At 44.9% G+C, this 25383-nt stretch overlaps 1 protein-coding gene across 6 annotated transcripts in view; it reads left to right on the forward strand.

The window, feature by feature from the left end:
- Positions 1-1956: 1956 nt before the first annotated feature.
- Positions 1957-25383, forward strand: part of ZNF318 (zinc finger protein 318) — a 39558-nt gene continuing 16131 nt past the window's right edge. For 4 of the 6 annotated variants that reach the window (XR_012433777.1, XM_074038003.1, XM_074038004.1 and 1 more), the window contains exons 1-6: positions 1957-2636; positions 6492-6640; positions 14773-15412; positions 16431-17912; positions 20667-20766; positions 24525-24826. Coding sequence is in view for 4 of the 6 variants with exons in the window: in XM_074038003.1 (XP_073894104.1) it covers positions 2238-2636; positions 6492-6640; positions 14773-15412; positions 16431-17912; positions 20667-20766; positions 24525-24826 (3072 nt within the window). In the remaining 2 variants the exon portion in view is untranslated. Of the gene's footprint in view, positions 2637-6491; positions 6641-14772; positions 15413-15636; positions 15841-16430; positions 17913-20666; positions 20767-24524; positions 24827-25383 lie in introns of those variants that run through there. The other 2 variants (XM_074038002.1, XM_074038000.1) reach the window with 2 other exon arrangements.

Below are 25383 nucleotides of genomic sequence, written 5' to 3' on the forward strand. Positions count from 1 at the left end.
ATTTTCTACTGCAATATGACTACTCTCATGACTGAAAAATACTTGAAAAGTGAAAGGATCTGCAAGAGATTTCATGCAGGATACAGAACTACGCATACAGCAAGTGTGAAGGGGAAGCAGAAGAGTTTTCTGATTATACACCATGTCTCCCCGTCTTGAAACACCCCAGCTCCTTTGATAAAAATAGTATCAGAAACGGGTCGAGGAGGAAAAGTTGATACAGAATATAATAAACATGATTTAAAATTTATTGACTCCAACTATCTATACACACTGATTTACATTTTCTTCACATTTATTAAGTCCTACAAAAAGTATGGGTAACCAAAATCCATATATACTCTAATAAAGACAGGGCATACACCTCTGGCATATTTTTATTATTTTTTCCATTAAAATAAGTTATTGGTTTCTTATTTTATAGAAATTATATAAAACGTGAAGCTGGGTGAAAGTAAAGTCAACTAGTAAACATTTTATACATTTTTACTGAGTATATGCCATTATAAGAACGTATGGAAATAGATATATATATTTATATAGATATATATAGAGAGAGATGTATTTTTTGAGAGAGGGTCTCACTCTGTCACCCAGGCTGGAGTGCAGTGGCATGATCACAGCTCACTGCAGCCTCAACCTGCCAAGCAGCTGGGGTACAGGAACGTGCCACCACACCCGGCAAATTTTTTTTTTTTTTTTTTTTTAGAAATGGGGGTCCTTCTACGTTGCCCAGGCTGGTATTGAACTCCCAGGCTCAAGCAATCCTCCTGCCCCGGCCTCCCAAAATGGTGGGATTATAGGCGTGACCCTTCGCGCCTGGCCCACTTTTGTATTTAGGATGCAGAGCCCTGAGACTGGCATCTAGGAAAATTCTGGACTTACGCCAGGGGAGGGGGCATGCCTGAATCTCTTACAAAAATTCGCCAGGCCTCCAGTCTGTCATGATGTGGGCCCCTGGTAGTGAGGGACCTCCACCATGACCACAAGTACTTTAGTCAGAAAACAGCTCGAAAACTTACTAATGTCACGCGTGTCTGTGTGAAAAGTTCACCAAACAGGCTTTATGTGAACAACCAGGCTGTTTATCTCACCTGGGTGCAGGCGGGTTGAATCCGAAAAAGGAGTCAGCAAAGGGCAGTGGGATTGTTAGTTCTTACAGGTTTGGGATAGGCATACAAATTACCTTCTTAAGGGGGTGGGGAGAATATTACAAAGCATCTTCTTAAGGGCGAGGGGGAGAATATATCCTGTCAGGGTGGGGCAGGAGCAAATCATAATAGTGGAATGTCATCAGTTAAGGCTATTTTCACTTCTTTTGTGGATCTTCAGTTGCCTCAGGCCATCTGGATGTATACGTGCAGCTCACAGGGGATATGACGGCTTAGCTTGGGCTCAGAGGCTTGACAAAGTCTATTTTGGGTTTGATTCTCGTCCACCACCTCCACCTTGTACCTTTCCGTCCTCAATTTCAACCTCCAGAAATTAGGCAAACTGGAAAGTAAACTAATGTGCGTCGTGCTGCTTGCGCAGGGGGGACAGGACTTGGGTGGGCGCTCCAGCCGGGTCCGTAACCTCCGACACAGCTAACGTTTTCAGGCCCGCTTATATTCTCACCAATGGTTTTCAACCATTTCGTGTCCATCCCTAAATTAAGAGGCTTGAGGGGCAACAGGAAAGAGCGAACACCTCCACACAGTCTCCAATCCCCTAAGTCCCGAGGCCTGGACCATCCCGGAAAGCCAGGTTCCTCTCCAGGGAAACCCTCCCTTCCGCCCCACCCACCCCGCGCGGAGGCCCCGGGGGTCACGTGGCCTCCGGGGGAGGGGAAGTGGGTGGCTCAGCGGCCGCCATCTTGAGGATTCGGAGGCGGGGCGTGCAGAGCTCAGGGCGCGCGCTTCGCTTCCCCTCCCCTCGCCCAGCCTCGCACCGGCGTCTGTGCTCCTCCCTACTTTTCTTGGTTCCTGCGGCCGCTCCCTGAGTGGAGGAGCGGGGAACCCCGGAGGCGGGGGGGGTGTGTCGGACGCGTGCTCGCGCCCTCCAACCGCCAGCCGCGGGGGCGCGCTCGGCCAGGCCCCCGGGGCGACGCGGGGCCGAGGGGAGGGGGCTGCTCCCGCGGCTGAGGCAGCGCGCAGCGGCCGCGGTGGCGGCGGCTGCAGCTCCGGCGGCGCGCTCAGGGCCTGTGTCTAGGGCGCCCCCGGGTCAGAGCTGTCGCCGTGGCCGCCGCTGCGAGAACCATGTACCGCAGCAGCGCTCGCTCCTCCGTCTCTTCCCACCGGCCTAAAGACGACGGCGGGGGCGGCCCGCGCAGCGGCCGCAGCTCTGGCTCCTCTTCAGGCCCGGCTCGCCGCAGCTCACCGCCGCCTCCGCCCTCCGGCTCCTCGTCGCGGACCCCGGCTCGCCGACCCCGCTCGCCCTCAGGGCACCGCGGCCGCCGCGCCTCGCCGTCCCCGCCACGGGGTCGTCGCGTCTCCCCGTCCCCGCCTCGGGCCCGTCGCGGCTCCCCGTCGCCACCGCGGGGCCGACGACTCTTCCCGCCGGGCCCGGCCGGCTTCAGAGGCAGCAGCCGAGGGGAGTCCCGCGCCGACTATGCCCGGGACGGCCGCGGAGACCATCCAGGCGACAGCGGCAGCCGGGTAATCCCACCCCTCGTCCAGGACTCCCTCCATCTCCCAGCCCCCTCGCCCGGAATTCCCGTTTCCAGAAACGCCCGGGGCCTCCAGACCAGGGTCCTAAGCACGAAGCCTCCGGCCAACTCCCTCGGGGATGCCGAGCCTGGAGGCTTCTGTCAGACCCGGCAGCGTTGACACAATAACGGACTCGGGAGCGCACGGGCGCCTGGTCGGGAGTGCGCTCTCCGTTCCTTAGGAATAGGCTGTTTCTCTCACGCCGGGTGAGGTGTGGAAAGTTTGCCAAGGCGAGGGGCATTTCGTCCAAACCGTGTGCCTTGGTACTTTTTGTAGAGTTGAAGTGTCCTCGGGTTTTCATCCGAGGGTTTTCATTCCGTAGTTTTCATCCCCTTACACCTGAGCTGCCTCCCTGGATCTTAAGGAAAAAAAGCCGAAATGTCAGTTTTTGTGGCGAGTTAGGGACACTTGAACCCTATCAGGCTTTACGTCTAGAGTGTAAACTGTTAGCTTAAATGAATTGGAGCTGCTTCTTGGGAATGGAGTGTGCAGGACCACAGTCATTGCCATAGCCACTAACTCTTAATCAAGTTCTGTGCCAGGAATTATGCCTAGCCTTTCACTTTACACATTCTTTTAACCCTCACAACTCTTTGAAGTGAGGCCGTTAATATTATTCCTTGTTGTACAGCCGAGGAACCAACCCAGAGAGATTCAAGTAACTCGACTAAGGTGACACGGCTAAGTGGTGGAGCTGTGATTCAACTCAGATCCGCCTGGTTCCCCAATCCCGTGATTTGAACCGCTATGTTTCACTGCTAGAGGAACGGAGCATGAGATTAAGTTTAGTTTTAGAAATAGTGTTGACCTTTAGCCATAACCACCACCCCAAGAGATCCCCTAGGTGGAGTCTGGTGTTTGGGACTTTGTTTTATTTTTAGTTCTTCAATCTTTTTATTATTATTTGAGAAAGAATCTCACTCTGTTGCCCAGGCTGGAGTGCAGTGGCGCGATCTCAGCTCACTGTAACCTCCACCTCCCGGGTTCAATCAGTTCTCCCACCTCAGCCTCCCAAGTAGTTGGGATTACAGGTGCCCGCCACCATGCCCGGCCTCTTTTTTTCAACTTAGTAACAAAGTTCTGCTTTTTTGAGTGGCTCTCTAACATGTATGTAAGTACTGTGAGTACTTTGGTCAAGGGTAAATTGTTTTGTCACTATGTTAAGATAATCAGTTGAGCAGTGGCAGTCACTACAGAGGAAGCAAGAACAGAATGCTTGTTTCCACAGCCTCCTTTTCTTCTCCAATGCACAGTGTATTTGCTCTGGTCTTTTCTGTCTGAGTAAATAGCATCATCCATTGCTTACATCAGAAACAGTCATTATCTCCCTTGTTCCCACATCTAATTTGTCAGATTACCTCATCTGTCTAACCCATTAGCCTTACCTCTAGAATACATCCCCAAAACTGCCCTCCTCCTGCCATCACTCTGGTCTAAGCCCTATTACCTCTTGCATGGATTGTTGTATTTGGCTCCTTTATGCTCTGCTCTTGCTACCCTCCAGTTTATTCTGGAGGGTACCCAGAAATCAAAATGATTTTTAAGCCCTCACTTTATACATTGACGTGTATTTATTGAGCATCTACTTTGCATTAGGCACTGTTCTGGACTGCCCTGGGGTACAACAAAGCACAAACCAGGCAAAAACTCTTATCCTTATAGAGTTAATATTCTAGCAGGGAGAGTTGCATAATAAGATGAAGTTAGAAACGCCATGGTATGTTAAATGTATTTAAGTACTAAGAAGGACTAAGAAGTACTAAAATAGGTCCGGGCACCGTGGCTCAAGCCTGTAATCCCAGGACTTCGGGAGACCGAGGCCGGCGGATCACGAGGTCAGGAGATCGAGACCATCCTGGCTAACACGGTGAAACCCCGTCTCTACTAAAAATACAAAAATTAGCCGGGTGTGTGGCGGGCATCTGTAGTCCCAGCTACTCTGGAGCCTGAGGCAGGAGAATGGCATGAACCCAGGAGGTGGAGCTTACAGTGAGCTGAGATCCCGCCACTGCACTCCAGACTGAGGGCGACAGAGCGAGACTCCATCTCAAAAAAAGGAAAAAAAGAAGTACTAAAAGCAGAGAAGGGAGTTACAGTTTGTGTATGTGTGTGAGTGTGAACAGAGTCTTGCTCTGTCACCCATGCTGGAGTGTAGTGGTGTGATCATACCTCAGTGCAGTCTCATACTCCCACACTCAAGCGATCCTCTCGCCTCAGCCTCCTGAGTAGCTGGGACTACAGGCGTGTACCACATCCCAGCTGATTTCATTTTTAAATAATTTTTTGGTGTGGGGAGGGATTTCACTGTGTTGCCCAGGCTGGTCTCAAACTCCTGACTTCAAGTGATTCTCCTGCCTCAGCCTCCCAAAATGTTGGGATTACAGGCATGAGCTACCATGCCTGGCCCGGGGAGGTAAAATTTTTGATAGAGTAGTCAGGGAAAGCCTTCTGGGAAGGTGATTTTTGAATAAAGATCTGAAGGAGGTGAGGGTGTGCTGTGCAAGCATCTGGAGGAGAAATGTAGTCAGATGATATCACTATCCTGTGTAAAACCCTCCTGTAACTTAATTGCACTAAGGATAAAATCCAAATTTCCCAACCGTGGTTTCTGCCTGTCTTTTCCTCTTCTGTCACTTTGCTGCAGCCACACTGGCCGCTTTTCTGTTACTTAAAATACACCAAGCTCAATACTGAGGTGGTTCTTTCCTTTGCCTGAAACATCCTTCTACCTGTTCTTTGCAAGGCTATATGTCATCATTCAGGCCTCAGGTTATCACCTGAGAAAAACCTTTTCTTTTTTTTTTTTTTTTTTTGAGACGGAGTCTCGCTGTGTCACCCAGGCTGGAGTGCAGTGGCGCGATCTCGGCTCACTGCAAGCTCCGCCTCCCGGGTTTACGCCATTCTCCTGTCTCAGCCTCCGAGTAGCTGGGACTACAGGCGCCCGCCACCACGCCCGGCTAGTTTTTTGTATTTTTAGTAGAGACGGGGTTTCACCATGTTAGCCAGGATGGTCTCGATCTCCTGACTTCGTGATCCACCCGCCTCGGCCTCCCAAAGTACTGGGATTACAGGCTTGAGCCACCGCGCCCGGCCGAGAAAAACCTTTTCTAACCATCCTATCTGAAGTAACTCCTTTCATGATATCATATTTTAATGACTTTATAGCACTTACCAGAAGTACTATTTTTTTTTTAAACTTTTTGGCTTACCTCCTTCACTAGAAACATGTAGGTTCTGAGAGCAGGGACTTCATTCACTTCTCTTTTCCCATGCCCAGTAGAATGAGAGGTCGCTGTTTAGGAGAGTTAGAGGTATGGGCTTATATCTCTAAGAAAATGATAATTTTTAGAAAGTGCTTTATTTTTGGAATAGTGTCATACCATAACCATTTCTCACCTTGTTGAACCCCAACTTTGCAGGATGGTTTTTTGGTTTTTGTTTTTGAGACAAGGTCCTACTCATTGCTCAGGCTGGAGTACAGTGGTGCAGTCATGGCTCACTGCAGCCCTGACCTCCCAAGCTTAAGCTATCCTCCCACCTCAGCCACCTTAGTAGTTGGGACCACGGGTGTGGTGTGCACCCCACACCTGGCTAATTTTAAACTTTTTAAATTGAGATGGAGTCTGTGTTGCCCAGACTGGTCTCACATTCTTGCTTGGGCCTATACATCTCAGCTTCCCTAAGTGTTGGGTTTACAGGCATGAGCCACCATGCCTGGCTAACTTTGTAACTAGGGAGGAGAATGTTTTTGGATACAGGGATGTTGACCCTATTGACTAACCATATTATCTTTTACTTTTGTAGAGACGCTCTCCTGGTCTGCGTTCTGACTCTTTGGAAAAGAGCTTAAGGATCACTGTTGGCAATGACCACTTCTGTGTTAGCACACCAGAACGGCGACGGCTTAGTGATCGACTGGGGTCACCAGTGGATAATCTGGAAGACGTGGACAGGTAGGCATCACCTAAGGCAGGGCATACTATACTAGTACTTGAAGGCAGAAATGTTGCTGTTTTCTGAATGATATATTTGAAAGGATGGTGCCAGCTCTAAAGTTATTTCCTATGCCACGTGTCCAGTACAAAATATAATGTTGGGATAGAATTTCTAAGTGGGAAGAGTATAATGATGCATAGACTCTGTTGCTGAATAAATTGTATAGAAAAAAAGACTTTAAAAAGGTCATCCTAGTCTGATTAGAAAGAAGAGGCTGAGGGGACATAATCAGAGTCCTCCAAACCAAGAACAGTTGAGATGGTATAGATTCAAAAACAGTGAAACTATGAGAGGTCCCTTTCCAAAGAAAAGTTCTGGACAAAATGGGAAGTCTTTTTAAAATGGTGTTATTTTTTAGCTTATCCAGGCTGAAACATAGATTCAGAAAGGGTTTAGATAAGTTCATGTCTAATATATGTGTGTATGTGATGTGAAGTAGATAAAGTATTAACAAAAAGCTAGAGACCTTCAAAAATGTTTAAGTTCAGTTATCATTTTACAACTATTGAGTGCTGAGGAAGGGTAGATACACCCAAGAGAGTTGGATATAGACCTCAGGTGCTAGGAACTTAACCATATATAGAATGTAAATAATCATATCAGGTGTTTTTCAGCTCACAAAAATCAAAGTGTGGATGGAAGTCCAGGAAAGCACTCTTTCTCAGAGCTGAGACCTTGACTGTTATGGTCTCTGCCCAGCACGTTGGGAGTTTTGACAAATGAGTAGCAGTAGCAATAAATCAATGTGATGTAGTTTCAAACTGAGACTGTCACTTGCAGTGTTGCACAGAGCATATCTAGGTGGGTGGGGGAGAGCTGGGCAGGAAGTCTGAGGACCAGTTTTGCCGTTGGTAGTACTTCAAAGTTCCATTGGCTGTGGATGCAGTGAAGCAAGGCAGAACAGTCTTTTTTTTTTTTTTTTCCAGGCTTAATTCACTTTATATTTCTTATATAAAAACCCTATGTTGTAGCCACAGCTGGAGCCTGGGTCCTCTGCACAGAGACTCTGGTGTGTGTCTTGATGAGGTGGTCAGTGAATTCCTGATAGGGAGACTTGGTGAATCCAGTCTCTTTCCAGAGGTCGGGTGTCAGGTAGCTGTAGGTCTTAGAGATGGCATCAAAGGTGGCCTTGGCAAAGCCACCCAGCGTGGCAGTGCAGCCCCTGGCTGAGGTGTAGCAGTCATCGATACCAGCTGTCATGAGCAGCTTCTTGGACACGGGCTGAGACAATGCCAGTGCCCTTGGGCGCAGGGATGAGGCGCACCAACACAGAGCCGCAGCGGCCTGTCACCTTGCAAGGGACAATGTGGGGCTTGTGGATCTTGTTCCCCCAGTAGCCTCTGTGCATAGGGAGAATGAAGAGCTTGGCCAGGATGATGGCCCCACGTATGGCAGTGGCCACCTCCTTGGAGCACTTAACACCCAGACCGATGTGGCCATTGTAGTCCCTGATGGCAATAAATGCCTTGAACCTGGTGCACTGGCCAGTGTTGGTCTGCTTCTGCACTGGCATAATCTTCAACACCTCATCCTTGAGAGAGGCCCCCAGGAAAAAGTCAGTGATCTCAGATTCCTTGATGGGCAGGAAGAAGAGATAGTTCTCCAGGGACTTGATCTTTATGTCCTTGACCAAGCAGCTCAGCTTGGTGACAGGCATCCACTCCTTATCCTTGGCCTTGCCTTCATGAGCTCCGCGGCCTCAGCCCCATCCACGGCTGCAACCCCGGCCCCTCTGGGGAAGCCACCGCGGTTCCCCATCCCAGGGCCCTGGGGCCTCTGCCCCCACCCCACCCCTCCCACTGACATCATCCGCCATTTGGTGTTTTCTCATAGAAGAAGCAAGGCAGAATAGTTTTATGTCATATAACATTGAAGCTTCTAAAGGGCCTCAAGATATGTGACTGTATTACTTAATTGGGGCAGTAGCCCTTGCCCTTCTGGCTGCTTCTGTTTTGGGAAATGATTGAGTAGGTAGTCTGGGTAGGTGGTACGTAGTATGATTGTCTTCATTCTTTGCTGAGGTTTTGAGTTAGTTTCAGCAGTTCCTCTTCTTAGGCCTAGTACGTCACTTCCCCTTTGCATAAACTTTGTTATGCACGTGTGCTTCAGATAACTAATTGTATTTTTAAATTACAGAAATTAAAATTTTTCCTCTTAGGGAGTTTGGGGTGGCAGTATTCTTTCTAGAATCGTGTTTCAGAGACACGGGTCTACTTTAGAGAAAGTGAGATTGAGGTTCTAAACAGAGATACAAGGCCATTTAAAAAATACTGTTGCCCCCTACACATTTCTCTTCTTTCCTTTTTGTTCAGTATGGTTTGTGTGGATAATTACTGTCCATTAAAACCAGGCCACAGGACCATTGGCATACTCAGGATGTCTCCTGACAGTGAGTCTAGTCTTCAACCAATGATACAGGCCATTTATATCCTTTGTATGTAGATGTTTAGGCCTGGCACAGTGGCTCTCACCTGTAATCCCAGCACTTTAGGAGGTTGAGGTGGGCTAATCACTTGAAGTCAGGAGTTCAAGACCAGCCTGGCCAACATGGTGAGACCCTATCTTTACCAAAAATACAAAAATTACCCAGTGGTGGTGCATACCTGTACTCCTAGCTACTCCAGAGGCTGAGGCAGGAGAAGCTTGAACCTGGGAGGCAGAGTTTGCAGTGAGCCCAGATTGCACCACTGCACAGAGCAAGACTCTGTCTCAAAAAAGAAAAAGAAAGTGTATGTAGATGTTTAGTTTTTTAAAAGTTATTTATTAATTTTTTTTTGAGACAGAGTCTTGCACTGTTGCCCGGCTGGAGTGCAATGGTGCAATCTCAGCTCACTGCAGCCTCCGCCTCCCAGGTTCTAGCAATTCTCCTGCCTCAGCCTCCTGAGTAGCTGGGATTACAGGTGCGGGCCACCACACCCGGCTAATTTTTTTGTATTTTTAGTAGAGATGCGGTTTCACTGTGTTGGCCAGGCTGTTCTCGAACTCCTGACTTTGTGATCTGCTGACTTCGTGATCCACCGACCTCGGCCTCCCAAAGTGCTGGGATTACAGGTGTGAGCCACTGTGCCCGACCGCTTTTAAATTTATTTTTAAGAGACAGGGTCTCACTCTGTCACCCAGGCTGGAGTGCAGTGACACGATCATAGCTTAGTGTAGCCTCTAACTCCTGGGTTCGAGTGATTCTCCTGCCTCAGCCTCCCAAGTAGCTAGGAATACAGGCACACACCACCCAATGCCCAGCTAATTTTTTTTATTTTTGTAGAGATGGGTTCTCACTGTGTTGCCCAGGTTGGTTTCAAACTCCTGAGCTCAAGTGATCTTCCTGCCTCAGCCTCCCAAAGTGATGGGATTGCAGGTGTGAACCACCATGCCTGGCCAGATGTTTATTTATTTGTTTTTTTTCTGAGACTCTAGTATTCTTTCTCTTCCTTTATTGAATCTGTTAAGTTTTATATCAGGTTTGGATGGTAGCGAAGTTGGGTTTTAGTGTCTTCACCTTAGCAGCCCTATATGTAGGACTGTAATTCTTCTCAAAAGGGAACATGAACAGGTAATGTGAAAAATTCTGAAACGCTTGGCTTCTAAAGACCTGTGGATGTGAGGTTGATTTCTCCTGTTCATCAAAGTAATTTGCACATTTAATGTTCCATTCATGGAGCTGTTTATTTTTTAAAAATCAGGCCGGGCGCGGTGGCTCAAGCCTGTAATCCCAGCACTTTGGAAGGCCGAGACGGGTGGATCACGAGGTCAGGAGATCGAGACCATCCTGGCTAACACGGTGAAACCCCGTCTCTACTAAAAAATACAAAAAAAAAAACTAGCCGGGCGATGTGGCGGACGCCTGTAGTCCCAGCTACTCGGGAGGCTGAGGCAGGAGAATGGCGTGAACCCGGGAGGTGGAGCTTGCAGTGAGCTGAGATCTGGCCACTGCACTCCAGCCTGGGCGACGGAGCGAGACTCCGTCTCAAAAAAAAAAAAAAAAAAACACATTATCTTTTTAAAAGACAATGTCTCGCTCTGTTGCCCAGCCTGGAGTGCAGTGGCGTGATCATAGTTCTCTGTAACCTCAAACTCCTGGGCTCAAGTGGTCCTCCCAGCTCAGTCTTCAGAGTAGCTAGGACTGTGGGCTACATTGTCATACCTGGTGAATTAAAAAATAAATTTTTAGAAATTGAGGGTCTATCTATGTTGTCCAGGCTAGTCTCCTGACCTCAAGCAATTCTCCTGCCTTGGCCTCTTGAAGTGCTAAGATTACAGGTGTGAGCCACTGTGCCCAGCTTATCTCCTAATTCCTTCTCCTTATTCTGATAGATTGAAGGAGTAGGATTTTTTCCCCCTCTGATTTACTTTAGGGAATAGAAGCAAACAGCTTTCTTGGGGCATTTTTGGGGCTCATCAACAGAAAAGAATACAGAGTTTAGGCTCTGAAGGACCTTTTAAAATATATATACATTTTTTAACAGCTTTATTGAGATGTAATTTGTATACTATGTAATTCACCCATTTAAAGTGTACAGTGATTTTTGGTATATTCAGAGTTGTGCATCCCTCACTACAATAAATTTTAGAACATTTTTATTATACCAGAAAGAAGCTCTGTGCCTTCAGCCATTACTCCCTCCGCCCTACCCCCAGCCGTGGGCAATCACTAATGTACTTTCTGTCTCTATAGATTTGCGTATTCTGGACATTTCATATAAATAGAATCATATAATATGTGGTCTTTTGTGACTGGCTTCTTTCACTTAGCATATTTTTTTTAAGGTTCATCCGTGTTTGTAGCATTCCTTTTTATTGCTGATAATATTTTATTGTATGGGTATACCACGTTTTGTTTATCCATTCATCAGTGGTGAATGAATGGATAACATTTGGATTCTTTTCACTTTCGGCAATTATGATTAATGCTGCTCTGAACATCGGTATAAAAGTTTTTATATGGACATATATACATTTTTTTAAAACTTGTTTAACAGAGATTTGTAAACATAAAAATGTAGAATAGTATAGTGAACCCCCATGTCCTCATTACCCAACTCCAGCAATCAGTTTTTTAAATAGATAGACCTTATTTTAGATAACAGTTGAACTCTTAACCAAGGCTTTCAGGGAGTGTCCATCATTGGACTCTTTCAGAGTATAGGAGATTGTACTCTTTTTAGGGCTCACTCTTACTACAGCCAGTTCTCTTCTCATATCCTTTTGGAGTTCTGGGGAAGGAGGACATGAGCTTCTAATAAGCAACCTGATTTATGCCTACACATATGTGATAGCTTTATTAAGAAAACTGTTTTTATGCAGGCCAGGCACGGTGGCTCAAGCCTGTAATCCCAGCACTTTGGGAGGCTGAGACGGGCGGATCATGAGGTCAGGAGCTCGAGACCATCCTGGCTAACATGGTGAAACCCCGTCTCCACTAAAAAATAAAAAAAAAAAAAACCTAGCTGGGCAAGGTGGCGGGTGCCTGTAGTCCCAGCTACTCGGGAGGCTGAGGCAGGAGAATGGCATAAACCCGGGAGGCGGAGCTTGCAGTGAGCTGAGATCGGGCCACTGCGCTCCAGCCTGGGCGACAGAGCTGAGACTCCGTCTCAAAAAAAAAAAAAAGAAAACTGTTTTTATGCCTTTTTTCTGTCTCATTCTACTGGAGATTCCAAGTCTGGACTGAGGCTTTTTGAGAGCCATCTCATTTATAGCTTCTTGATAGTACTGGATTAGATCTTGGGCTAGTATGCCATTTCATGGTGACGTGTAATAGTTCTAGTGGGGAGCTGAATGTCGGAGTGTGAATGAACTTGCCACTCCTCATCGAGCTTATGTTTTCTCTCCCTATACTAATATGATCAGAGACTTCTTGTGTGGTAAATGGTGTTTTGACAATGGAGTGACTCAACTCATGAATATTCCTCTCTGGAAATGGGTGTGTTTATGGCTGACAGACCTATAGAGAAAAATTTTTACCCCAGTTTGATTTCAGAAATCATCCTTGGTTTATTCCCATTTATTCCTATTTCATACTACATTGAAACTTCAACATTTCCCAAATTCTTGGGAAGAAGGTGGGTAACAGAAACCTGGATTCCCACAAGTGGCATTCTTGTTAGAGAAGGTAAATAAAGTTTGTCCTTGATAACCTTTCATGAATTTATTCCTAGGTCTACAACTTTGAACAAAGGCAGGCTGGTGAATAAGAAAAGGCAACGTTTTGAGGTTCTGCTGGCATAGTCTCAGAGATAGGAAAGCAACTACTAAAAAAACTAGGAAAAGTCATTTCTAGAAACTCACAAAAAACAAAAGTAGCTACTAGAAACTGCAGAAAACACTAATAGTTACCATCCTCTAGATGATAATTCACTCTGGAATGTGAGTGACATGTAAGAACTTTTATTTTTTATTCAGATTATTTAGAAATTTCATACATAAAGTGCTAGAGGATCTTTATTTCTGTCTATGATTTAAATCAGAAACTTTCGTTTTGTGTCATAGCCATAGCCCCCGAGAAGGTTAGGACTATTGGGTGTGGTATAGAGTTCTCAGCTGAAAGAATAGATGTCCCATCCTAGATTTTTACCTCATGCCACAAAGGTCTGAGACATTTGTATTTAATGAAATAAAAATATAAGGTGAACCAAACCATCACTTTCTCGTTTCTAAGCCCGAGAATAGCAGAGTTTTTGTAGATATCCAGAGAAGGCAAAGAGGGTGACAAAACAGGCTGTGAGAGAGTTTTTTGGTTTTTAATATGTGAACCATCGAGGCAAAGCATTGGAGAACCTTCTAAAACTTATGAGAAAATCATGCTAATTAGAATAATCATTTTTTTAAAAAGTTACCCTATAGTGAAACTTTTTTTCCAATTGAATTGTTAGAACCTTAATATACAGACTTAAAGTTGGATATAGTATGATTTAACTGGGGTAGAAGGTCCAGAGCCCTGCTGGTTTTGCTTTTCTAGTACCTCCTTTCTTTTGGTAGCTCCTGAGCACTCTTTAGAACCTCTGGAACACAGCTTTAAAACCATTGATCTGAGCCATGTGCAGAGGCTTACACCTGTAATCCCAGCACTTTGGGAGGCTGAGGCGGGCGGATCACCTGAGGTCAGGAGTTCGAGACCAGCCTGGCCAACATGTGAAACCCCATCTCTACTTAAAAAAATGCAAAAAAATCAGCCAGCGTGGTAGTGCACACCTGTAATCCCAGCTACTTAGGAGGCTGAGGCACAAGAATCGCTTGGACCAGGGAGGTGGAGGTTGCAGGGAGCCAAGATCACGCCACTGCACTCCAGCCTGGGCGACAGAGTGAGACTCTGTCTTAAAAAAAAAAACAGAACAAAACAGACTGGGTGTGGTTGCTCACGCCTGTAATCCCAGCACTTTTGGGAGGCCAAGGCGGGCGGATCATGAGGTCAAAAGATCAAGACCATCCTGGCTAACATGGTGGAACCCCATCTCTACTTAAAAAAAAAAAAAAAATTAACCTGGTGTGGTAGTGGGTGCGTATAGTCCCAGCTACTCAGGAGGCTGAGGCAGGAGAATGGTGTGAACCCAGGAGGCGGAGCTTGCAGTGAGCCGAGATTGTGCCACTGCACTCCAGCCTGGGTGACAGAGCAAGACTCTGTCTCAAAACAAAACAAAACAAAATAAAAAAAATCCCATTGATCTGGACTGGTGTTTCTCAGACTTTAAAGTACAAAAAAATCACCTTGAGATCTTGTTAAAATGCATGTTTTAGTTCAGATCTGCTTGGGGTGGAGCTTTGAGAAGCTGTATTTCTAAATAGTTCCCAGGTAATGCTAATGCTCTTTGGTCCGCACTACACTTTCAGTAGCAAAGAGCTAGAATTTAGCTTGTGTGGAGTTGTGTAACTTGCATGATACTTTGCATGCCCCAAGTCTAGTCAAAGATACTACCCAAGAACTCTGTCTAGATATATTGGTAATGTTAACTCTTGGTTAGAGGCCAAAGCTGCTTGCACCCCAGGGAAAGGGAGAGGAAATGTTCTTGGACTTCATGATAATAGGCTTTTGCCTTAAGCATTTTATAGCCCCCTTGACAAAGTCCATTTGTTCAATGATGCTTCTCTTTTTCCTCAGGGATGACCTGACTGATGATTCTGTCTTCACTCGAAGCTCCCAGTGCTCTCGGGGTCTTGAGCGATATATTTCCCAGGAGGAAGGGCCTCTCAGTCCCTTCTTGGGACAACTGGATGAGGACTACCGAACAAAAGAAACTTTCCTGCATCGATCTGATTATAGTCCCCATATCAGTTGTCATGATGAGCTTTTGCGGGGAACAGAACGGAATCGAGAAAAACTCAAAGGCTACTCTATACGATCTGAAGAAAGGAACCGGGAGGCCAAAAGACCCCGTTATGATGACACAGTGAAGATAAACAGCATGGGAGGGGATCACCCAAATTTTACATCAGGAACTCGCAACTATCGACAGCGTAGACGAAGCCCAAGTCCTAGGTTTCTCGACCCTGAGTTTCGAGAACTGGATCTTGCCAGACGAAAGCGAGAGGAAGAGGAGGAGCGAAGTAGGAGCTTGAATCAGGAGCTGGTTGGAGTTGATGGTGGTGGTACTGGCTGTTCCATCCCTGGATTGTCAGGTGTCCTAACAGCATCGGAGCCAGGATATTCTTTGCATCGGCCTGAAGAAGTATCTGTGATGCCCAAGAAGTCCATTTTGAAGAAGCGGATTGAGGTGGACATAATGGAGCCTTCCATGCAGGTCTCTGCTTCATTTCTTGTAGGGCGTCTTGCTAGTCTGTCTAATATCTTAATGCCTGTTTACTTTCCTGTGGGCTATGTTTCTAATGGTGTCTTTGTAATATATGCTGGACCAACATTGTGAGCTATGCCTTCTAGGACTGTGAGCTACACCTTCTAGCACTCTCCAAATGAAACTGTAGGCCTTTTAATGCATCAGTAGAGGGTTATATTGCTGTATATTAGACTTTATATTAATAAATAGATATTTTGGAGAGTATCTGCTATAAGTTTTTTCCTTAAATTGGATTATCCTTTGGCAATCTTTGAATATGGGTTTGTTGGAAATGAAGCTTGAAGGGCAAAGGGAGGAGGTGACCTCAATTTTCTCATCTCTCTTTAGAGAGAAGACAAGATGTATGAGTTGTAGGACACTGAACTAGAAATCAGGTGATTCTGATTCTGGACCCTCTTCTGCCACCAACTTACTGTGATGTTTAGACAAGTCACCTCACCATTCTGAGCCTTGATATTTTTCCGTCACCTGTGAAAGGATGGTGAGACCACTAATGGAAAGACCACTAGTTTTTAGCTGTCCTCTTAGGAGATAAAGGCTTCTGAAGAGGTTCTCAAGCAAGGGAATGCTGATGAGTTAGTGTTCCAGAGTTTCCTCTCCCCACTTCAGCCAAAGCAGCGCACTCTCTCTTTTTTTTTTTCTTTTCTTTTGGGGATCCATAGAAAAGAAAACAAGCTAGGGGATCTCTAAAATCCTTTTGAATTCAACTTCCTTTTAACACATAGATAAAGGTGAGGATTCCATCCAGATTGCCTCACTTCCTTGTTTCTCCTTAACAGCAGAAACATCTGGAGATAAGGTGACTCACATTTTGAATCTGGCTAAGGATATTTGTCCTCCCTTTTATCCATACTTATCTCTCACCTGTTAATTCAGAAAGACCAAAGTATTTAAGTAATTTATCTCAGTTACTAATCTTCTGAGATTCTGCATAAGATTAAATCAGTTGTGTTTGTCTTTGCAGCTTGAGAGTTTTTCCAGCAGTACCAGCTCCAGCCAGGATCACCCTCTCTACTCTGGGCACCCATCCCTTCCACTAAGTGGTGCTATTGCTGCTTTTGCCTCAGAGATTGAAAACAAGGGGACTATGGTAGAGACTGCCTTGAAGGAACCTCAGGGCAACCTCTACCAATGGGGTCCTCTTCCTGGGATTCCCAAAGACAACAGTCCTCTCAGAGAAAAATTTGGAAGTTTTCTATGCCACAAGGATAATTTAGATTTGAAGGCCGAGGGACCTGAGCGACACACAGACTTCCTGCTGCCCCATGAGAGAGCTAGCCAGGATGGCAGTGGTTTTTCCCGAATTCTGAGCATGTTGGCTGATTCTACTAGTACACAGGAAAAAAGGCGACGTAGCTTTCCTGACATTGAAGATGAGGAGAAATTTCTCTATGGGGATGAAGAAGAGGATTTAAAGGCAGAATCTCTACCAAAGCCCCTTGGGAGCTCTGAGAGTGAAGTTACTAGGCAGAAGGCAAGCTCCCTGCCGTCTTCAGCTCCAGCTGTAAAGCTAGAATCACTAGAAGAGACCAATCCAGAATATGCGAAGATCCATGACTTGCTCAAGACAATAGGGCTGGATATTGGAGTAGCGGAGATTAGTCAATTGGCTGCACGCACCCAGGAACGACTTCATGGCAAGAAGCCGTCATTACGCTCCTCAGCTGACCGCCGTTCCTCAGTTGACCAATACTTTTCAGCTGACCGCTGTTCCTCAGTTGACCACCGCTTCTCAGCTGACCGCTGTTCCTCAGTTGACCACTGCTTCTCAGCTGATCGACGTTCCTCAGATCCCCACAGACTAGAGAGCAGGGAGGCACATCATAGCAATACCCACTCTCCAGAGGTGTCCCATCCCCACCCACCTTCTCCTGTGGATCCTTACCTGCTCACAAAAAATAGCCCTCCATTCCTAAAGTCTGACCATCCGGTGGGTCATATTTCAGGACCAGAGGTGGTTGGTAGTGGGTTTCAGTCATCTGTTGCAGTCAGGTGCATGTTGCCATCAGCCCCATCTGCCCCAATTAGACTTCCACACACTGCTGCTTTATCTCAGTTTCACATGCCAAGGGCCTCTCAGTTTGCTGCAGCTCGGATACCTCCAAATTACCAGGGACCTGCCATTCCCCCTGCCTCCTTTGATGCCTATAGGCATTACATGGCATATGCAGCCTCAAGATGGCCCATGTATCCCACCTCTCAACCATCAAACCACCCTGTACCTGAACCACACAGGATAATGCCAATAACCAAACAAGCTACTCGTAGCCGTCCCAATCTGCGTGTGATCCCCACTGTGACTCCTGATAAGCCTAAGCAGAAAGAGTCGGTGCGAGGCTCAATTCCTGCGGCCCAAGTGCCTGTTCAGGTGTCCATTCCGTCACTCATAAGATACAATCCAGAGAAGATCTCTGATGAGAAGAACCGTGCTTCCCAGAAGCAGAAGGTGAATATTAGCTTTGGGCATCCTGTGCCTGAGTTTTCTACTTTACCATACATTTGTATATGTTTTTTAGAGGGGGTTGAAAATTTGTAAGGCTCTTTCACTTGAAGTCCTTTGGAGGCTGCCGTCATCACCCTGAGAAATGTATATTGTTCCTCAGTTTTTCACACGCCTTTTTTTTTTTTTTTTTTTAAGATGGAGTCTGACTCTGTCTCCCAGGCTGGAGTGCAGTGGCATGATCTCATCTCACTGCAACCTCTGGGTTCACGCCATTCTCCTGCCTCAGCCTCCCGAGTAGCTGGGAATACAGGCGCCTGCCACCACGCCCAGCTAATTTTTTGTATTTTTAGTAGAGACGGGGTTTCACTCTGTTAGCCAGGATGGTCTTGATCTCCTGACCTTATGATCCGCCCGCCTCAGCCTCCCAAAGTGCTGGAATTACAGGCTTGAGCTACCGTGTCTGGCCCAGACTTCTCTTTTTTAAGTTTAGTTCTATCCAAATTAATGGTCTTCAAACACTGTAGATAGGAACTGGGAGCCTTGAAGTCTTCAATATAATTTCATAGTGGAGTGGGGAACCAAAATTGGGTGTGGTGAAGGAGAATCAGTAAGCCTGTTTGATCCCAGTGAATTCTGTATTTTTTTTTTTTTTTTTTGAGGCGGAGTCTTCACTCTGTCGCCCAGGCTGGAGTGCAGTGGCACCATCTCGGCTCACTGCAAGCTCCGCCTCCCGGGTTCGCGCCATTCTCCTGCCTCAGCCTCCGGAGTAGCTGGGACTACAGGCGCCCGCCACCGCGCCCGGCTAATTTTTTGTATTTTAGTAGAGACGGGGTTTCACCGTGTTAGCCAGGATGGTCTCGATCTACTGACCTCGTGATCTGCCCGCCTCGGCCTCCCAAAGTGCAGGGATTACAGGCGTGAGCCACCGCGCCCGGCCGAATTCTGTATTCTTACCCTGTAGTGATTATGTGAGTTAAAGCTAATAATTAGTTGTTGCTTGATAATTGAAGCAAACCAACAAATAAACTTTGCTTGATCTGGTTTGATCTCCTTAGAGCCCAGGAGTAACAGTAACATTTTTGACATGTTATTTATTTAAAAAATTATGTGTGTGTGTGTGTGTTTGTGTATGTATACATATATTTTATATAGAGATGGGGTCTTCTCAGTGTTGCCCAGGCTGATCTTGAACTCCTGGGCTCAAGTGATCCTCCCCTGCCAGCCTCACCCAGAGTGCTGGGATCACAGGCATGAGCCACTGTGCCTGGCCTCTAAAATCATTTTTTATATTATCCAGGTTCATTGGGTTCCCAGGCTGTGGGAAGAAAGCAGTGACTGGGGTAAAGATATAATTCTAATAATTCTGATAATTTAGAGCAGTAGGTGAAAACTACATCAAGATAAGGAATACATAATAGAAGAATTTTGAGTGGAAGAGTTAACACATACTATTAATTGTATGTGTTAGAAACATAAAAATGTAACTTGTTAGAAACATAAAAATGTAATGTGTATAATTTGGTTTGCTCATAAAAGTTAAGACCTGGCCGTGCATGGTGGCTCATGCCTGTAATCCCAGCACTTTGGGAGGCCGAGGCGGGCAGATCACGAGATCAAGAGATCGAGACCATCCTGGCTAACACGGTGAAACCCCTTCTCTACTAAAAATACAAAAAATTAGCCGGGTGTGGTGGCACGCGCCTGGAGTCCCAGCTACTCAGGAGGCTGTGGCAGGAGAATTGCTTGAACCCAGGAGGCGGAGGTTGCAGTGAGCCGAGATCATGCCACTGCACACCAGCCTGGGCAACAGAGCAAGACTCCGTCTCAAAAAAAAAAAGTTAAGACCTGAAGAAAAAAAAATAGAGGGCCAGTCTCAGTTTTTTGCAGTTAAAAAGTTTTAGCCAATTATTGGGAAGACAAAAGACACTTCAGAGTATTTAAGTTCAATAGAAACTTAACTTCAGTCTTTAGTTTTACTAAAGTCTTTTGAGAAAGGGAAATAGGTTCAATATAGACAAAACTTAAAACTTCAGAGACAGTGTTTGAAGGTCATACACTTTCTCTTTCCTTTTATAAATCTAGTCCTTAAGTCAGGGTGCTGATAATAGGTCTATTATAGACACATCAGCCTATTATATGCTGGTATAATATAGACAAGCCATATTTGCTTTTTTCCATTAGGTAGTAGTATAGTTGAAAGATCATGAGCTTTAGGGCAGATATACCTGGATTGTAAATCTACACTTAATGTGTGACTTTGAGTATTCTGCTTAATCTTGTACAACCTCAGTTTTCTAACTACAAAATAGAGAAAATGTTGTGAGGTTTAAACAACATGCTACTCTGGGCACACTGCCTATGGGTTATCCCTGCTTTCCAAGGAGCAGTGAAAATAAATAATATGAAATATGTCCCTTACCCATAACATATATAGTTCCTTTATGGTTCTATATATAACATACATATGGTTCCCTTTGGAACTTAGAACCACTATCTAATAGTTGCTATCAGTGCCCTAGATGCTTCCTGCAAAAAACAAAAAAACAACCTTTCTGGACAGTATAGTTTTTGAAAAGATGGACAGTTCTATTCTGGAACTTAGAACGAAATATCACTTTGACTGTAAGGTCAGAGCCTGTGTGCAGGCATTTGGATCCTTACAGTCAGATAATGTCTAGCATGAAGGCTTCTGGAAGAGAGAAATAGAAAAGAGAGTGTTGGAGGAGATGGACTCTCTTACCATTTTGTATTTTGCAGGTTATTGAAGAGAGGGAAAAACTAAAGAATGACCGGGAAGCCCGCCAGAAGAAGATGTACTATCTTAGGACCGAGTTAGAGCGGCTTCATAAACAACAAGGTATCAGCTGCTTTGCGTGATTGCCTTTTTGTAATAACTTACGTAGGAGAACCAAATTTGCTACTCTCACACAGGTTCAGTAACGTGAAACTTCATTAAAAAAATTTTTTTTTTACATAATTAAACTTACAAAAAAGTTGCAATAATAGTGCGAAGAATTCTCAGGTACTCTTCTCCCAGATGATGATGATGGTGATGATGATGAAGATTTGAGACGAAGTTTTGCTCTCTTGCCGAGGCTGGAGTGAAGTGGCGTGATTTCGGCTCACTGCAACCTCTGTCCCCCAAGTTCAAGTGATTCTCCTGCCTCAGCCTCCCAAGTAGCTGGAATTACAGGCACCTACCACCATGCCTAGCTAATTTTTTTCATATTTTTAGTAAAGATGGGGTTTTGCCATGTTGGCCAGGCTGGTCTCAAACTCCTCACTTCAGGTGATCCACCTGCCTCAGCCTCCCAAAGTGCTAGGATTACAGGCATGAGCCACCACACCCTGCCAGATTATTAACATTTTAATACACTTGCTCTATCTTTTTTTCTCTCTCTCAATGTGTGTGTGTGTGTATGTGTGTGTGTAATTTTTCCTGAACTTTTTTTTTTTTTTTTTGAGAAAGAGTCTCACTCTGTCGCCCAGGCTGGAGTGCAGTGGCGCAATCTTGGCTCACTGCAACCTCTGCCTCCTGGATTCAAGTGATTCTCAATCCTCAGCCTCCCAAGTAGCTGGGATTACAAGTATGTGCCACCACAGCTGGCTAATTTTTGTAGTTTTAGTAGAGATGGAGTTTCACTGTTTTGTCCAGGCTGGTCTCAAACTCCTGGCCTCAAGCAATCCTCCTGCCTCAGCCTCCCAGAGTGCTGAGATTATAGGCGTGAGTCACTGCACTGGCCTTTTCTGAGCTTTTTAAAGTAACTTGTAGATGTGATGTTCCTTTACTCCTAAATACTTAAGTATTTCCTAACAACAAAGAAGGTGCATATCCTTAATACACTTATCAAAATTAGGATATTAGCAGTGATACAATACTATTATCCAGTCTACCAATCTTACTCATATTTCACATTGTCCCATTAATGCCCTTTATAGCAAAAGAAAGTGCAAGATTATTTATCACATTCAGTTTTCATGTTCTTATACTCTTCTTTAATCTGAGTCTTTGTATTCCATAACATTAACATTCTGGAAAATAAGAGGTCACATATTTTGTAGAATATCCCTTAATTTTTTATTTGTCTATTTCCTTATGATCAAATTCAGGTTATTCATTTTTGGCAAGACTATCACAGAATTGATGCTCAGTTTGTATCAGGTGTTGATTTGTCCCATTACTGGTAATGTTAACTTTAATTATTTGGTTAAAGTGGTGTCTGCCAGATTTCTCCACTATAAACTTACTGTTTTACCTTTTTAAATTAATATGTATCTTATAGAAGAGATACTTTGAGACCTTGTAAATATTCAGTTACTCCTCAAACTTTCACCCACTGATTTTAGCATCCACTGATGAGTCTTGCCTGAGCCAGATATTATGATAATAGTTATTTAAAAAAATTTTTTGAAACTAAAAAAAATTTTTGAAACAGGGTCTCGCTGTGTCACCCAGGCTGAAGTACAGTGGCAGTGGCATAATCTTAGCTCACTGCAGCTGGCTCAGGTGATCCTGCTGAGTAACTGAGACCATAGGCATGAGCTACCATGCCTGGCTAATTTTTTTTTTTTTTTTTTTTGGCTAGAGACAAGGTTTTGCCATGTTTCCAAGGCTGGTCTCAAACTCCTGAGCTCTGCGGCCTCCCAAAGTGCTAGGATTACAGGCATGGGCCACTGTGCCTGGCCTGTGATGGTATCAAATAGTGATTTTTCAAGTTTCCTCATTCCTTCTACCTTTATTAGTTGGCTTTCTACTATAAGAGGGAACTTCCTAACCCTCACTGCCATTTGTTTATCCATTTATATGAGTATGAATTCATGGATTCTTCGTTTGATACGTTACAATGTTTTATTATCATTATTTATTTTCATGCACACATTGTTCCAAATCTGGCCAGTGAGACCCCTTGTGAGTTAGTTCCTGTGTCCTTTCAATATGTCTTCATCATTTTTGAGTTCTTTTTTTTTTTTTTTGAGATGGAGCCTTGCTCTGTTGCCCAGACTAGAGTGCAGTGGCGCAATCTCAGCTCACTGCAACGTCCGCCTTCCGGGTTCAAGTAATTCTCTTGCCTCAACCTCCCGAGTAGCTGGGATTACAGGCACGTGCCACCATGCCCGGCTAATTTTTGTATTTTTAGTAGAGACGGGGTTTCACCCTGTTGGCCAGGTTGGTCTTGAACTTCTGACCTCAGGTGATCCGCCCTCCTTGGCCTCCCAAAGTGCTAGGATTATAGGTGTGAGCCACCACGCCCAGCTTTTTTTAATTTAATTTTATTTTTTTTAAGAGACAAGGTCTCATTCTGTTGCCCAGGCTGGAGTGCAGTGATACAGTGCTGTCATAGCTCACTGTAACCTCGAATTTTTGGAGTCAAGTGATCCTCCTATGTCAACCTCCCAAAGCACTGGGATTACAGGCATGAGCAACAGTACCTGGTCTTTCCTTAAATTTGGCACACACACACAAAAATGTTCCCTGATGCCTTCCTTTTTATTCCATTTTTTTATGCTTTTAGGAATTCACATACACAGTGAGGAAAAGAACATAACAAGACTTCTAAATACTGATAGGATGAAAGAACAGAGAGTAGGAGAAGATGTAATTGCTTCTGTCTGGGTTTGGACTGTTTAGGGATGAGAAATTGAGTTATTTATCCTGTGAGGATTAACGCCAGAGGATCTGCAGTTTAGAATAGGAGATAACATTAAATAAGCCAGCAGGGTGTGGTGGCTCACACCTGTAATTCCAGCACTTTGAGAGGCTGAAGCGGGCAGATCACTTTGAGCTCAGGAGTTTAAGACCAACCTGGATGACATGGCAAAACCCCATCTCTACCAAAAAAAAAAAAAAAAAGGTTAACCAGAGGCAAAACCTAAAACTCATTGAAGAAATTGTTAAAGTGTCCTTAGATCAGATAAAGTCAAATATATTACCCTCTAAATAATTCTTCAGCACTCTGAAGAGAGGACAACTGCTAGATTCATAGTTATAACACTTATTAATGTTTTTGAGAGACACACACAAAATTATATATACTGTTATGGGAGTTCTTGGAGCCCCTGAAGCCTGTCCATAGATCCTTACCTTATAACCTTTATACAAAAGATAATGTCATAACCCATCCTTTACCTTCATAGAAGCTTCACTTACACCAACCCATGTGGAAGGAGAGTCTTACTTGCTCTTAGAAAAAAAAAAAATTGTTTTTTGAGATGGAGTCTGTCACTATCACCCAGGCTGGAGTGCAATGGTGTGATCTTGGCTCACTGCAACCTCCGCCTCCTGAGTTTAAGCAATTCTCCTGCCTCAGCCTCTTGAGTAACTAGAATTACAGGTGCCCACCACCACACTTGGCTAAGTTTTTGTATTTTCAGTATAGACGGGGTTCCACCATGTTAGTGAGGCTGATCTCAAGCACCTGAACTCAAGCAGTTACCCTCCTCAGCCTCCCAAAGTGCTAGGATTACAGGCGTGAGTCACTGTGCCTGGCCGCCCTTAGAAACTTTTGTGGGCAAAGATTTTGTAACCATAAAGCCCTGACAAATTACTACTTGTAAATGAGAAACGACTCATCTTATTTTCCCTGTGCTTCTTTTTGTTGACATTTGACTACTCAGGAGAAATGCTGCGCAAGAAACGAAGGGAGAAGGATGGCCACAAAGATCCGCTCCTGGTGGAGGTGAGTCGGCTTCAGGATAACATTATGAAGGACATTGCAGAGCTACGGCGAGAGGCAGAAGAGGCAGAAAAGAAGCAATCTGAACTGGACAAAGTAGCTCAGATCTTGGGAATTAACATCTTTGATAAATCTCAGAAGTCTTTAAGTGATAGTAAGGAGCCTACAGAGAAGCCTGGGAAAGCAGAAAAATCCAAGAGCCCAGAAAAAGTGTCATCGTTCTCAAACTCCTCCTCCAACAAGGTAACAACTCAACTTTTCCATTTCTGTCATCTTTTTTTTTTTTCCCCTTAGACTCCTATGGAAGTTTTCTAACCATATTCTTAACTTAGGTTTTCAAAGTGTTCTTACTCTTGTTAATTATTTTCTTACAGTATAGATCAGAGCATGGTACTCCTCTTCAGAATTTCAGCAGTTCCTTGTTGCCCACAAAGAATCCCAAATCCTCAGTGTTCAGGACCTTCTATATTCTTGTTCCAGCATTTACTCCTTAACCCACTCCTGTCTGGCTTCTGATCTTCTCACAGCTTGTATATACCCCTTTGCGGGGTTAATATTTAGCAACTATGTTCATGTCTAGGTCACTACTATGTTGCCAAAGTCAGTAGATACATTTTACTTCTCAAATGAGCAGCATTTGAGGCCGAGAATCACTTTCTCCTACAAAAACTCTTTTCCCTTGGCTTCTGTCACACTTCTTTCCCTCCTAGTACATTGGATGCTCCTGCTTAGTATCCTTTGCTGTTGCTCATACATAATCTTTAAACTTTTGAGTTTCTCAGGGCTTAGTCCTTGCCCAG

Source organism: Macaca fascicularis, chromosome 4 (genome assembly GCF_037993035.2).
Source record: "Macaca fascicularis isolate 582-1 chromosome 4, T2T-MFA8v1.1".
In the NCBI taxonomy this organism is placed as follows: Eukaryota; Metazoa; Chordata; class Mammalia; order Primates; family Cercopithecidae; genus Macaca; species Macaca fascicularis.